This window comes from Microtus oregoni, unplaced genomic scaffold, assembly GCF_018167655.1.
Source record: "Microtus oregoni isolate MIOR12 unplaced genomic scaffold, Mior012 000001F_ref0000356, whole genome shotgun sequence".
Classification (NCBI taxonomy): Eukaryota; Metazoa; Chordata; class Mammalia; order Rodentia; family Cricetidae; genus Microtus; species Microtus oregoni.
The window spans coordinates 90,810,749-90,825,945 of NW_024543060.1; the positions used below are offsets into that span (position 1 = coordinate 90,810,749).

Here is a 15,197-nt window from a genome sequence, read left to right on the forward strand (position 1 = left end):
TGAAAAATCAGACCTAGAGTAATAAAGAAAGATGCATATGTGTCACCAGAAAGATAGCGTGTTCACTGTGCGGTGTGTTTACATGGATGCAGAGACTTCTTCAAACTGTGTGCATGCCCTAGGAGAGCCCACTTACAAAGTCTGCAGAACACACACACACACACTCACACACACACTCTCACACACACACACTCACACACACACACACTCACACACACACACACATACACACACTCACACACACACACACACTCACACACTCACACACACACTCTCACACACACACACTCACACACACACACACTCTCTCTCACACACACACTCACACACACACTCTCACACACACACTCACACACACACACACACTCACACACACACTCTCTCACACACACACTCACACACACACTCACACACACACACACACAAACACACCTCCCCTCCCAGGGAACCCCAACCCTGCCCCGTTCAGAGGCAGCTTCCTTTTGTTGACAGCAATTGTGCCAGCTGAGCGACTCTTTTGAGCCACACAACACAAAGGCACGCACAGAGACAGCTTCCAAGACCTAATTTATGGTTAAGGCCACCCCTTCCAAGACAAGTGGGGTGGCTGTCAGCTGCCGGCCACATTCCAGGGCTGGGAGGCAGCGTATGCCCTCTGCCCAGAGCCACCTCAGCGCCGCCCACTAAAGGCCGGGGCCTGCATCCCGCGGGCGACATTCCTGCACAGTACAGCTGCACTTAATGTTTCGGCCCATCCCATTGTTCTGCTGCCTTAATGAGGCCTCTAGGACACTGTGTGTGTGACTGACAGCCACCGCGATGCCACAGCTCAGACACTCAAGCTTCTTGAGTTATGTCCTCTGAGAGTTCTGGACCATGAGTGGAAAACTATTTATTTTAAAATAAGGACAGTCATAGGAAAGCCCACTTTACCGACAGTGGAATTTTGTTCATTCTCTTCTCGTCCTAACGAAAGGATATGGCAAATAGAACACCCACTTTGCACACAGAAGCAAGTCTCACCTCCATGCCTGCTGGCTGGGGAAGGCTTCCATTTCTCGCCTGTGAAATGCCTATAAAAACCACATCTTCCTCCAAGGGCTGCCAGAAATTTGAGTTAAACAAGGCATAGTGGAGACTTGGTACCGTACTCAGTTCCTCATATGAGCTCAGCGAACATTGGGTGTAATTACTTTTATCAGAATGTATGCGATACTGGAAAAGCATCCAAGACAACTGTTTTATCCCTGCTGTCTGAACCTCCTCTCTGTCATAACCTCCTCTCTGTCATATATTCACCCTTTTCTCCAACACTTCAGGGAAAATGAATTATAACCAGAAGAGGTTTGAACATTGACTAGCTGATGATAACATCTCACTTCCAGCTACTGTTACAGTTTTTGTTGATAGCACTGCTATGATTACTGAGTAAGACATTAACTGCAGCACTCACGGAGATTAAAAACCAACCTACAGCACCTATTTGATGGCCCCACCTGTTTCTGCCTTTCTAGTTGAGGCAGAGTCTCATTAGGTAGTGCAGACTAGCTTAGGACTCTTTGTAGAACAGGCTGGCCTCAAACTCAGAGATCTGCCTGTCTCTGCCTTGTGAGTTCTGGAGTTAAAGCTATATAGCTCCGTGCCTTCCTCTGCTATGAGACTTTAAGAGGAAAAAGAAAATAAAGCTTACATGGTGGAGGAGGGGGGGAGTGAGAGAAATGAATGATCTAACTTAGCTCTGAAACAGGAGTTCATGAATTAACGCCCACAGGGAGAAACTACCCCCACCCACTTTGTAAACAGTGTTTTATTGAAACACAACCCATTCATTTGTCTTCACATTAGCTCTAGTTGTTGACCACGTTACAAGAAAATGATGTAACTTCCAGATACATTATGACCTATTAAGTCTACAGTTTTACCCTCTGGTCCTTTACAGAGAATTTGCTGACCTGAAGTCTGAAGAGAATGCAGTGGGTTAGGAGACAGCATCTGACCCTACAATACTGGGGTGACAGGAAACAGTCTTTTTCATTTTGGGTTTTTTTTTAAGTGCCGTTTTGTTTTCTTTTTCAAAAATGAAATAACTGAATAAATGAAGAAACAGGAAACAGTTGAAAGATTGTCATGAAGCCGTGACCACTGGTGTGTGAGCTTTGTTACTGTCCTGGAGAACTGCTTAAACCATTGCTGGGAAAGAATGGGACATAAATATTGCTCGGAAATCAGACAATAATAGTGGGTTCCGGCCAGTAGGCTCCAAGTGTTCTGTTCAAGTAGGGGGAGGGACAGGGAAAGCTGGTAACTGAAGAGCATATGTCAGATTTTACATTGAGGTCATGTGGGGAACAGAGAGCAAAGACTAAAGGATGCTCTTATCTTTAGCAGAGCAAAGGAAGCAGGTCCACATGGTCCTCAATCCTGCTGAGCTCATCGATAAAATGAGAAAGTGGACCTCTGCATTCAGAGATCACTCACGAGCACCTAGAGAGCAAAACCTAGACAAAAGCTGCTTTAGATTTGCATAGGATTTAGGATGGGCTGCACTGGTGAGTTTTAACACAACTGTGAGCTAAAATTTCTATCAGTGTTCCTAGTCTGCCAGCGCGTGCTCAGCCACATCCTCCATGGCATGGGGTAAGCCTAGCTTTATCTTTGAGCGCTACAGCTATCCCCAAGAGTCTAGCACGATGTCAGGTGCACAGGGTCCCCTAGGAAGACCAGATAAATGAATCGAGTCTGACGGCACAGGCTGTATTCCCAGCACTTGAGAGGCTGATGCGAGAGGATTACCGTAAATCTGAGGCCAGGCTGGACTCCATGGTGAATCCCAGGGTTACAGAACAAGACCCTACTAAGAACTAAAATGACAGTTGAATGAGCAGTGGAGTGGTCAACCAACTGTTGGAAGATTAACTCGGCAAGGAGGTCAACGCTTGACGATGGTGTTGATTGAGAGATTTGGAGGGGGGATCTTTGTAGCATACAGAGGGAAATCCCACATCAGCTCTTGAGTTGGAGGGGGGTCTTCACTCCCAGATCTGCCCCCATCATTTACTTTGGACACAGCATCTTCCTTCACTCCTTGGACAAACCTGAATTCCCTGAGAAGCCATCCCTTCCCCATTCTTAGCTATGCTGATGACCCTATTCCCAGTCCCAGATTGCCTGATACTATATTCCATCCCTGTAGATACTGCATCAGGCCACTTTAGGAAAAGGATACTCAAATAAAGACCTGTGGTTTTGATGTAATAGCGGTTTAATTTCTTGTTCTAATGGGTAGACTCCTAGCCAACGAATGAGCCTGGCCCTGGATCATTCCAATATCAGATTTCCTTCTGTTTGACTGAGCCACCAACTGCGTAATTGGCCTAGATGGAGATCTCCACTGGCCTTGGATTTCTGCTTTGTAACGTAAAGATATCATAGTGCACTCCCTGTGGGGACTTTGACGGGGTAAATAATCCAGTGCAAAGGGAAGAACATATAACAGACATGCGTGAACTCATTCCCAAGAATGCATCAGCTAGCCAGGCACTGAAGAAGACGTGCAGAAAGATGTCATCCTAGACCTGGTGCTTCAGTGGGGAAAGACAGGTGGCAGCAAACGAGACACTAGCCACATGGTTCTACTTCTATCTGCAAAAGAGATCTCGGAGTGAGCACTGTTTACAGGAGGATCATAAAGGGTGGGAGGTCGACCAAGGCAGATGCTACTACCATAACACAGGCAAGCAATCATGACGGTCTCACTCAAGGGGAGAAAGTGGGGATGGGAAGAAGTTACTGGATTCCTGATAGGATTCCACCAGTTAATGGTAGACTCAGTAGCAACTGCTGATATATCTGACAAGAAAAAAAAAAAAAAGACGAAAACTACCTGACCTGGGTAGGGTGGTGCACAGCTGTAATGCCATACCTCGGAGCTGGACGCAAGAGAATGAATGCAAGATCTGCCTGAGTTATATGAGACTTGTTTAAAGCAAACACTGGAGCAACTGGGTGGTAAATATTCACTATTCCCGGGTGTTAAGAATCCCTGACTGCCGTGGGCTGACATGCATACCGTCGGCTATTCCTGTGTGTTCAATAAGCCCTGACTGCCGTGGGCTGACATGCATACCGTCGGCTATTCCTGTGTGTTCAATAAGCCCTGACTGCCGTGGGCTGACATGCATACCGTCGGCTATTCCTGTGTGTTCAATAAGCCCTGACTGCCGTGGGCTGACATGCATACCGTCGGCTATTCCTGTGTGTTCAATAAGCCCTGACTGCCGTGGGCTGACATGCATGCCAGAAAAGTGGTGTAGGAATGGTTACGTGCCCACTGTCCACTGATTGATTAAATGACTGAATGAACGGGAAGAAGAAAAATACAGAATGGGACATGGAGTGCTGGAGCTGAAAGAAACTTTGCCTACTTTACAATTTTGCCTACTGCCAGATCAGCTGACTGGCTTCCACAAAAAGGAAAAAATAAAAATCACACAGAGAGAGAGAGCAAGGTTTGCTGTGTGCAAGGATCTAAACTAACAGAGGAAAAGGAAGGGGCCTTGAGAGCAAGGATACACATGCTGGACGCATCCCCTGCCTAGGGAAGCTGACTCCTCGAAAAGCCAGGATCCCATGAGAGTTCAGGAAATCCCCCAGCTATGTCAGCATCTCACAACCAATGCATTGATTTACTAGGGTAGAGCATCATACTGAGGAACCGGGCGAGCACAGGGCCAGACACAGGCAAGGACCTTTGTCCAAGGCACCTTCATCCTGCTATGCATTATAAGAGGCTTCACCCACAGGCAGTGCCTTGGCCCCTGCGTGCATCCTACCCAAGACATAAGCATTCCAGCTGAAACCAGCAGCCTCTGGAATCTCAGTATGTGATACCTCATAATAATAATTCTCCTTAAAAAACAACAGTTCCCCCAAGAAATGGCAATGAACTAAAAACTTGTCTCTCTGTGAAGATGTACATTCTGGGGTAGCTCCTAATAACATTTGAAGCTAAACAAGTCTATGTTCAGATGTCTTTAGCTGACCTTTGACTTTGGAGAGGGCCTGCTCGGTTTGGTTGAGCCTCTGGAGCTGGTGAAATACTAAGAGTAAAACCCCAGCATGGCAAGAACTCTTCAGCCTCAGTGCATTCCTGTTATTTTGTCTGTTCAACATCCTAGAATACTTTCCCTTTGGTACTGTAATTGTGAGGCATTGAAGCAATCCCACCTGACTTGAAGGTGGATCATCAAGGTAATAGTCAGGCCAGGCGGCACACACCTTCAATCCAACCTACTCCAGACCAGGAATGCCAGGTCACCCTCGACTATGTGGCATGCTTGCGTTGGGCTGAATTCCTAGCTGTCTTCAGCCACACTCAGGCCATAAGTCACATGATGGGCATGCCTGCATAGGCATGTCCCTTTACGTAAAACTTGAAGCTTCGGGTGATCTAATTTGCCTATGTTATGCCATGCTGGGACAGCAAAGCTAGTAGAGGGGCTAATGGGCTAGCAGTCTGGGTAAGCCATCCACTCTTGGTTCTGATGCGCACTGATGAGAACGCCGGCCATAGTTGTTTGGTTGTAGGGTCTCACTATAGAGCCTTAGCTAGCCAACAGCTCTCTATGCAGACTGGCCTAAGATAATAAGTGTGCCTCAGACGTGTCCAACATCAACCACAGGTTCTCTGTGGCCATGCCTCCGTGTGACAACGAAGAGACAGCAGCCAGTTTGATTAAGCTTTTCGATAACTGGATTATACGGGACACAGATCATTCTTAACTTAAACCTCAGATGCTAGAAGGGCGGCTGCCTGTATTGGCAGAGTACCTGGCCAGGGTGAGAACACCAGGACATGCATTGCTACTACAACCCCATGCCACCTTACTGACCACGAATAAAACACTCTATTTCCACAGGCCTTAATTGTCATACCTACCAAGCCACAATCACACTCCTTGTCCATTCTGTTTTGCAAAATTGTAATAATATTTAAGTGAGACGGTGTATACACAAGTGTACTAGAATCTATAATGAATGCATGAGTATGATTTATCCAGTTCCTTGTGCTCAGAAGCCAGCAGAGTGGGTGGTGTTCTATAAATGTTTGCTGAGTGACTAAATGGATATTAAAAATCTATCTAATCAGAGCAAATGAAGATACTCAATCAAGTACCTACATATATCAGCCAAACAAAATGTCATTTGGAATTTCACCTGAATAAATCCTTAAACAGAGATGACTTCTGTTTAAACAAGATGGAAACTATGTACCAATCTCAGTTTAGCTGGATGTGTCTTTTGATTTATAAAAACACAAGATATTCTCACCCAAAGCTGGGAAAGAGGCGGGCAAAGAGTGCACAAAAGTCAGGAGGCACAGGAGAGGATGTCTTCCTGAAAGAGACGGCATTAGACCCAGCCTTGAAGGGCTAGATTGGAGGAACAGGCTCAGTTGGTCACTCTCTGCTTGAATAACCTTGAAGAGCAGAAGAAGAGAGATGAGAACCCAACCATCGGTACCAACATGAATTTTGACAGCCACAGGAGAATGAGGACACCATCATCTTCCAAGGCAGGGGCCAGGCTTCTGGAACATTCTCTCCATATCTGGCCATGCCCACACATTTCTCCCTACAGAAAATCTGAACCTACGTGTTGGAACAGACAGGCCCAGGATGACTCATGGTGTGGCGTAGAAAGGACAACAGGGCAGCGGGCAGGTCCAGTAGGCATAGCAATAGGAGAGGGAACGCTCCATCCCTGGGAATTTCGCAAGGCACAGAAATCCCAGTTGGGTCTCTGCCTCAGCCCCTTCAGGAAATCCTGTCACTCAGCCAGGACTTATATACAGCTCAGAGTGGCCGCTTCCACCAAGCTCCTGTGGACCGTCAGCCAGGCCTCAGCTACCTTTGCTTTCTGACCAGGGAAAGGAAAGGAATTAAAAGTAGACACAGACATGAGAAAGAGTTCCCCAGGCACTAAGAAAAGCAAAGTAAAATAGCTAAATTGCCTTGACCTGGCCCAGCAAGGGAAGGAACCAGCATTTGCTCAGCATGCTGCTGCCTTTAATCCCCCTCTTCCTGGGGTTGGCTGTGCAAAATACCTGCACCCCAGCCGAAGCCACAGGACTGGTAAGAGAAACTTTCCTGCTATTTTTCCTTGTTAATTTTCACACTGTGCTTTAGATGGTTTTGTTTTCTCGCATAATCTTGGGCAAAAAACCCTGCCTGGACTTCATAAAAATCAAAAGAAAACTTCCAAGACTAAGATTCTCAAGGTGAGATGCTCTCCTCCTGGGGTGGACTGAGTTGGCTCTTTCTCATCTGCTGTGCTGACTCTGCAGTTGGAATCTCTGAGTTTAGTCCTGACACTTCTCTTTCCTGCAGAGCTGTGTGCTCTGGGTTTTGTCTGGACCACCTGATCACTGTGGGTACCTCACACCCCTTCTTCCCAAATGTACCAGCCAAGGGCGGCTATGGGCAGATGCCCAGGGGAATTCCAGGGTAGATTGATAGTGTCTTGTTGATGAAAGTGAGCATGAGAAACATTTCCAAAACCCATCAGGTACTGGCAACATGCCTTCTGCCTTCCTCAGACTGTAGTGGGGGACCACGGTGACCTCTGCCTTCCTCAGACTGTAGTGGGGGACCACAGTGACCTCTGCCTTCCTCAGACTGTAGTGGGGGACCATGGTGACCTCTGCCTTCCTCAGACTGTAGTAGGGGACCACGGTGACCTCTGCCTTCCTCAGACTGTAGTGGGGGACCACAGTGACCTCTGCCTTCCTCAGACTGTAGTGGGGGACCTCGGTGACCTCTGCCTTCCTCAGACTGTAGTGGGGGACCACGGTGACCTCTGCCTTCTTCAGACTGTAGTGGGGAACCAGGGTGCCTTCTGCCTTCCTCAGACTGTAGTGGAGGACCACAGTGACCTCTCTGGGGGCCACCTTGGGCTCTGAGGTTTAGTAGACTAAATTTGATAGAGAGATTAAGGAAGCTTGAATGATAGGGAGCTCTATGCAGGAGGGTCATCTCCAACATCGGGAGCAACAGGGGACCAAAGTCTGCCGGTATCATTCAGTAAGCAGTCAGTGCTGGACCACATCATGTCATCAAAGAGCTGCTCCTAATGTGCCTGTCTGATATCCCCAGTGGGTTAATTTAATCAACTCATATTTGCTGAGCATGGCCTCCATGTGTCCTGTCAACATTCTGAGGGCTCGGGCATGGCGATAAACGAAACATCCATGCTCTCATGCTTCCGGCTTTCTGATTGTGTTGAAATCTAAATGCCCCAGATCTCTCTAGAACAGAAACCACCACCCCCCCGCCCCCATAGCCCTTAGTACAGCGCTAGCCCACAGCAGATATTCCTGGGGATGCGATTCAGAAATAGTGTCCCTGAAGACGATCGGTCTATGAACAACTGGTCTTGAATAACTCACTGTCACATTAGCCCACTTGAAACGGGTCCTCTGCAAGAGGGCTCAGGTCCCTCATTTCGGTAAGCAGTGATATTCCCCTGCCTTGTAGGGCTCCAGGTTCCAGATGAGGCATGGGGCATGTGTTTAGCCCAAGCTGTACCGCGTCCACACACTCAGCCATGGCAGACATTGCTCCCTGATCACTGATCCCAGCACTCATGCCAGATAAGTCATGTCAGCGTTCTGTTTAGCCTGGGTCCGTGGAAGAAAAGGGTCCCACCGGGATGAATTTTAGGTTTAGCCAAACAGCAGGGAACTCAGTTTCTGATGAACTAAGAGCCCGTTGCTGCAAAATACAAAATTATTGTTTACAATTTACACCTCTTAGCAAGTCAATTTCTGGAGCGTTTTAAAGAAAACCATCTGCCCAAGCAATCCTCAGCTTCAAGACGTCTTGGTTTTCCAAGCTCTCTCTTGTAACTAAGTTTTTGCAAAGGTTCCAAATCCTTCAGATAAGAAGCAAGCCTTTCAAACAAAAAGTAGCAGTCCCTAACGGCGGATCAAAGCCTAGGTGCTGACACTCCAGAATTCAAGTCAGATGCATGCCCTGTGGAATCTCGCACTACAAAGCCAGTTGATGCCAGTGACCTCATTGCCACTCCTGACTGTAGTGAGATGACACAGGTAGACAAGTAGTCATACCAGGTACTTCGCAAGGCTCTGATAACAGGAACCCGTGTTCTTTGCTGCATTTGCACAGGCGAAAAGGTGTGATAAGAAGTCCTTTCTAAACATCAGGACGGAGTGCCAAGCCTGCTCAGCTAATCTTGCAGCCAAGTGTCCAGTTGGTTACGTCAAGATTACCAATGACTCTCTCGGGGTTCGAGATTGCAGGTACGCATTATGAGAAGATAACCGTGTCTGTGTTTTGGTACCCTAAGAATTGTGACTCCCAGTTGGAACATCCTGTCTCACACACTGCAGAGTAGCTCCAGGATTTCTCTCTTGCTCTAAAACTATACTGAGCCCAATTTAGGTAACTCATAATCTATGGACTTGAGTCTGAATCTTTATGATTATTGACTCACGTTTAAATACAAAATTGTACTGTGCATACACACTCTTCTTGCCCTTCTATCTTTTGTTGGAGTCTAGATTCATTTGGAAACGGTTCTAGAACTGGGAGATGGCTCAGTGGACACCCGAGCATGAGAAGCTGGGGTGAAACCCCCGGCACCCACTTAAAAAACCAAGTCTAGCTACAGGTGCCTGTGAGCTAGCATTGAAAGTCAGAGAAAGATGGGTCCCTGGACTGGTCTGGCAGCCTAGCCGAAATGGCAAGTTTCCAGGCCAGTGAGAAACCCTCTATCAAGGGGACAAGGTGGAAAGTGACAGAGGAAAGCACCTGACATCCTGTCCAGGCCTCAGTACATGAGCATACACATGCATACCTACACACTCATGTGCACACAACATACACACACACACACACACACCATAGATAGACAGACAGACAGACAGACAGACAGACAGACAGATAGATAGAAACAGGATTCTAATTTGAACAACTGTAGGTTGCCTTAGCTACCTACATATCAAGATCCTGTCTCAAAAGCAAAATAAATTTCTTAAGCCCTGGGTCTGGTATTTATTTTACTAATAAGCTGTGAAGCCTGATGCTAACTAGAACCCAAAGGTGTAAGACAGAAAAAATTAGCATTGTTGGATTGTCTGTATTACATTCCTGAAAGTCACTTCTGATCCAGAACTATCATAATTCAAGGCCGGTCCTCTCAAAAGGGGACAAGTGGGTCTGTGCTAACAGGTGTAGCCAGGAGGGTCAAAGGCAACCATAATTCTTAATTTACTCAGCTAACCAACTTAGAAATTAGGCATTGTTCAATGAGTTAAATTTTTAATTTATGTGTACATGTTTGTGAGTATTTGTGTGGTTTGAGTGTGTGTGTGTGTGTGTGTGTGTGAGTGTGTGTGTGTGTGTTTAGTCATGTGTGAGGACAGACGTTGACATTCACGTGTTGGTCAATCACTGTCCATCTCGCATGTTGAGATAAGGTCCCTCACAGAAGCTGGAGCTCACTGATTCAGCTGGGATAACTGCCCAGCGAGCTCTAGGAAGCCTCTGGTCTCCAATTACCCCAGCACTATGATATAGGGCACCACGGTGCCCCACTTGTTATGTGGGTACAGGGCATCCAGACCCAGTTCCTCATGTTTGCATGGCAGACACTTTACCCACTGAGCCATTTTCCAGTCTAAGGAGTTCATTTTCAATTCAAGAATGATAAATTACTGTTTTTTTAGCACAAGTGAAACGAAACCTTGGCATTGTTATACAACAATGTTTTACATTCATGTCTGTCTAGTGTGATCACATCATGCTATAAAACCAGAGTTAATCGATAGAGACAACAATGTTGACTTGGAGCTGTGTGGGTACTGTTTGCAAAGACGGGGGATTGTGGGTTAGTGTTCTTGTCAAAGAGAAAGAGAGGATGCAGTGAGGTGAATGGAAATAATAGGTGTGCCTTCGGGGAGCTAGACATCATGGGACTGCGGGTGTGCTGACCTCTAAGTGCTGACATCATGGGACTGCGGTGTGCTGACCTCTAAGTGCTGACATCATGGGACTGCGGGTGTGCTGACCTCTAAGTGCTGACGTCATGGGGCTGCAGGTGTGCTGACCTCCAAGTGCTGACATCACGTGCTGCAGGTGTCCTGACCTCTAAGTGCTGACATCATGGGACTGCAGGTGTCCTGACCTCTGAGTGCTGACGTCATGGTGTGGCAGGTGTGCTGACCTCTAAGTGCTGACGTCATGGTGTGGCAGGTGTGCTGACCTCTAAGTGCTGACGTCATGGTGTGGCAGGTGTCCTGACCTCTAAGTGCTGACATCATGGGGCTGTGGGTGTGCTGACCTCTAAGTGCTGACATCATGGGGCTGTGGGTGTGCTGACCTCTAAGTGCTGACATCATGGGGCTGCGGGTGTGCTGACCTCTAAGTGCTGACATCATGGGACTGCGGGTGTGCTGACCTCTAAGTGCTGACGTCATGGTGTGGCAGGTGTCCTGAGCTCTAAGTGCTGACGTCATGGGACTGCAGGTGTCCTGACCTCTGAGTGCTGACGTCATGGTGTGGCAGGTGTGCTGACCTCTAAGGGCTGACGTCATGGTGTGGCAGGTGTCCTGAGCTCTAAGTGCTGACGTCATGGTGTGGCAGGTGTGCTGACCTCTAAGTGCTGACATCATGGGGCTGCGGGTGTGCTGACCTCTAAGTGCTGATGTCATGGGACTGCGGGTGTGCTGACCTCTAAGTGCTGACGTCATGGGACTGCGGGTGTGCTGACCTCTAAGTGCTGATGTCATGGTGTAGCAGGTGTGCTGACCTCTAAGTGCTGATGTCATGGGACTGCGGGTGTGCTGACCTCTAAGTGCTGACATCATGGGACTGCGGGTGTGCTGACCTCTAAGTGCTGACGTCACGTGCTGCAGGTGTGCTGACCTCTAAGGGCTGACGTCATGGTGTGGCAGGTGTCCTGACCTCTAAGTGCTGACGTCATGGGACTGCGGGTGTGCTGACCTCTAAGGGCTGACATCACGTGCTGCAGGTGTGCTGACCTCTAAGGGCTGACGTCATGGTGTGGCAGGTGTCCTGAGCTCTAAGTGCTGATGTCATGGGACTGCGGGTGTGCTGACCTCTAAGTGCTGACGTCATGGTGTGGCAGGTGTGCTGACCTCTAAGTGCTGACGTCATGGTGTGGCAGGTGTGCTGACCTCTAAGTGCTGACGTCATGGTGTGGCAGGTGTCCTGAGCTCTAAGTGTTGATGTCATGGGACTGCGGGTGTGCTGACCTCTAAGTGCTGATGTCACATGCTGTAGATGTCCTGACCTCTAAGGGCTGACGTCACGTGCTGCAGGTGTCCTGACCTCTAAGGGCTGACATCATGTGCTGCAGGTGTCCTGATCTCTAAGGGCTGACGTCACGTGCTGCAGGTGTCCTGACCTCTAAGCTCATTGAGTTGTATGCATTAAAAAGGTTCAGCATTTGTATGTTAATTATACCTCTATACAGTGATTCCTTAAAACATCAAAAATACAAAGTAAAATAAAACAAAAGAGCCAATCAAGTTTTTTGTTTGTTTGTTTGTTTGTTTGTTCTGGCATAAATGAATGACAGGCCAGTCTTCCACTCTAAAATGAACAGCATCCATGAAAAATTTGGTGTGCACACATGTGTGCAAGCGTGCACGTGTGATGTGTGTGTGTATGTGTGTGTGTGTGTGTGTGTGTGTGTGTGTGTGGTAGTAATAATTGCAGCTGGGGTGCATACAACCAAGTGCTCTCCTTGGCCCTTATCAGAAGAGTACAAAACATTCTTTGTAAGAAGCCACGTAATTTTAACCTTGAACTTTGGTAGGCTCTTAATAGGAGAGGAGAGTTATGAAAAACATGCTCTCCCTCAGGGAATTCATGGGTTAACTGATGCATGTGCTTGTAATTCTCCAAGGTATTCGATTGAGATCAATGCATACTCTCTGTCTGTCCCGGGATGCCAACATATATGTAGGAAGGACTACCTACAACCTCAATGCTGCTCAGGCCACTGGGGCCCAGACTGCATGGGTAAGTGACACCATCTTCGGATTTTGAAACTTGCTTCTCCATTTCATGGAAATATGACAGGAAGGAAGGCCAGTGATAGAAGAATGTGTATATGATTTCGAGACATGTAGAAAATCTCTCTTTCCCCATCAGCTTTTAGGCAGGAATCTGCTTGCTACAGTTAGTGAGCTCTCTTCAGAATAATCCCTTGGAACCAAGCCTACTGGCCTATCCCTATAATTCCAGTACTCCAGAGACTGAGGCAAGAGAATCATGATTTCAAGGCTGACCTGGGCTGCAAAACAAATTTTACACCAACCTAAGATATAAGCAAGACCCTGTCTCCAAAGAGAAAAGGAGACAATGAAAGAACAAAAGAAAATAAAGAACTTTTATAAATCACAAAAAGATACAATTGGAAAAACATACATATATCATATACACATGTATCATGGAGATCATATGTTTATGTGTAGATATAACACATATGTATGTATATGCATATATGAAAAGGCAATGTTCGAGGAGAGAACATTGGGCAGTTATGACACCAAACATAACTTTTCTTAAGAAGAAGCTTCATCACAGCGTCTCAAAGAATGTTGCCATTGTCTATCCATTATCAAAACCTCATCGCCTTCCTGATAGACCAGGAAGAGCCTTTATATTCGCTTTTGCCTTTCTGCCTCATAAGAACTAAAGCGATGTCATTATTGACGGGACATGGAGTGGACAAGAACAAGCCTTGTCTGAGATGGACCAGGAAGGTTAGTACGGCATGTGCAATGGGAAGATGGCAGGCTACATCTGGGCTACGTGAGAGAATATTTAAAATGCATATTTAAAATAAATAAAATGGTGCCGCCCTCTGAACCCTTGTATTCACTGTTGGCATCCTCTACAACACGAGCTGCAAGCAGGACTCAGATCCTTGGCAGTTGTCATGTTGTGCCATGTGCTAGCAAATATGGCAGGGTTCTCCACCAGGATCAACAGTGCTAACACAAATAAAAAAATAAAAACTCTTTTGTGAATGCTCAGGCATTTCCTCTGAGAGCAGGTCCATGGCCAGAGAGGCAAAACATGAAAATGGATGCCTATCATCAATTCTGTTGTTCACTAGTGAGGCCAAAGGGTACTTCCCTTTATCTTCATGTCCCAAACATGCCAAGTGTCACAAAAGGCTTCCTTCCTTCCCTCAGCTCAGGAAGAAGATAATTCCTTTCCTTTACCGCCTGCTTTAACCATGCCCACTTGTGACCATGACAGGCCTGATCTTGACTATCGCTTTACACTTCCACAAGGACAAGGCCAGTTCGGGGCTGCTGACACAGGTCCATCCCTCTAGTCTGAGGAAGCATGCTCCCATCCCCCTTGTGACCTTGCATTGGAGGCAGATGGGGTTCCCGCTTCCTTTACGATGTGACAACAAGCACATCCATATCCATCCGCAGCATCCCTGGCTAACTGTGAAAAGTGCTTCTATCATGTCTGGTTCTGGAGATAACTGATCAGTCATGCAAGCTCAGAAAACACCAAAAGCAAAGTAGCGGAAAAAAACCAAATTACCCATCATCTTCTAAAAATAAGAATAAGGCATGCACTCTCACCGAGAGGAAAAATAGCTTCCTACCAGAGAAGATGCTTTTATTTCAATTCTAACTGATTCATTCTAATTAAAATTGCTGCCACTTTTCCAGACATGTGAATAGAGAATCATATTTTTAACTAGGAAACTTAATCACATTGGAAAAGAATCTCGCTCTGTAGCTCAGGCTATCCTAGCCCTCAATGTGTAGCCCAGGCTGGCCTTGAAGCCCAGGCAATCTTCGTGCCTCCGCCTCCAGGCTGGTCAGCTTACAGACATGCACCACCGTGTTTGGCACTGAGTAGCTAATATCCTACCTGACATGGAGTCCACCCTTTTTTCAAATTTAGTCATGAATGCAAAGTTTTTGTACAACTCAAGTAGCAGAATTTGAACGTGGGCAGAGGAGTCACGCACATCAAAGCTTGGCTGTGATCCTAGCAATCCACTTCAAAGAGAAACGGCCTCTTCAAGATTTGGTTAATTGTATGTGTATGCGTGTCCGTATGTTATACGTGTTATACAGGCATGTGTGTTCGCCTGTTAGAATTTATGCACACCAC

At 46.9% G+C, this 15,197-nt stretch overlaps 1 protein-coding gene across 1 annotated transcript in view; it reads left to right on the plus strand.

Annotated features, from left to right (window-relative positions):
* Stab2 (stabilin 2) overlaps positions 1–15,197 on the plus strand; it is a 156,203-nt gene that overhangs the window by 9,654 nt on the left and 131,352 nt on the right. Inside the window, exons 3-5 of the mRNA XM_041676250.1 lie at positions 7,028–7,133; positions 9,186–9,319; positions 12,952–13,067. Of these exons, the coding sequence (XP_041532184.1) occupies positions 7,028–7,133; positions 9,186–9,319; positions 12,952–13,067 (356 nt within the window). The remainder of the gene's footprint in view (positions 1–7,027; positions 7,134–9,185; positions 9,320–12,951; positions 13,068–15,197) is intronic.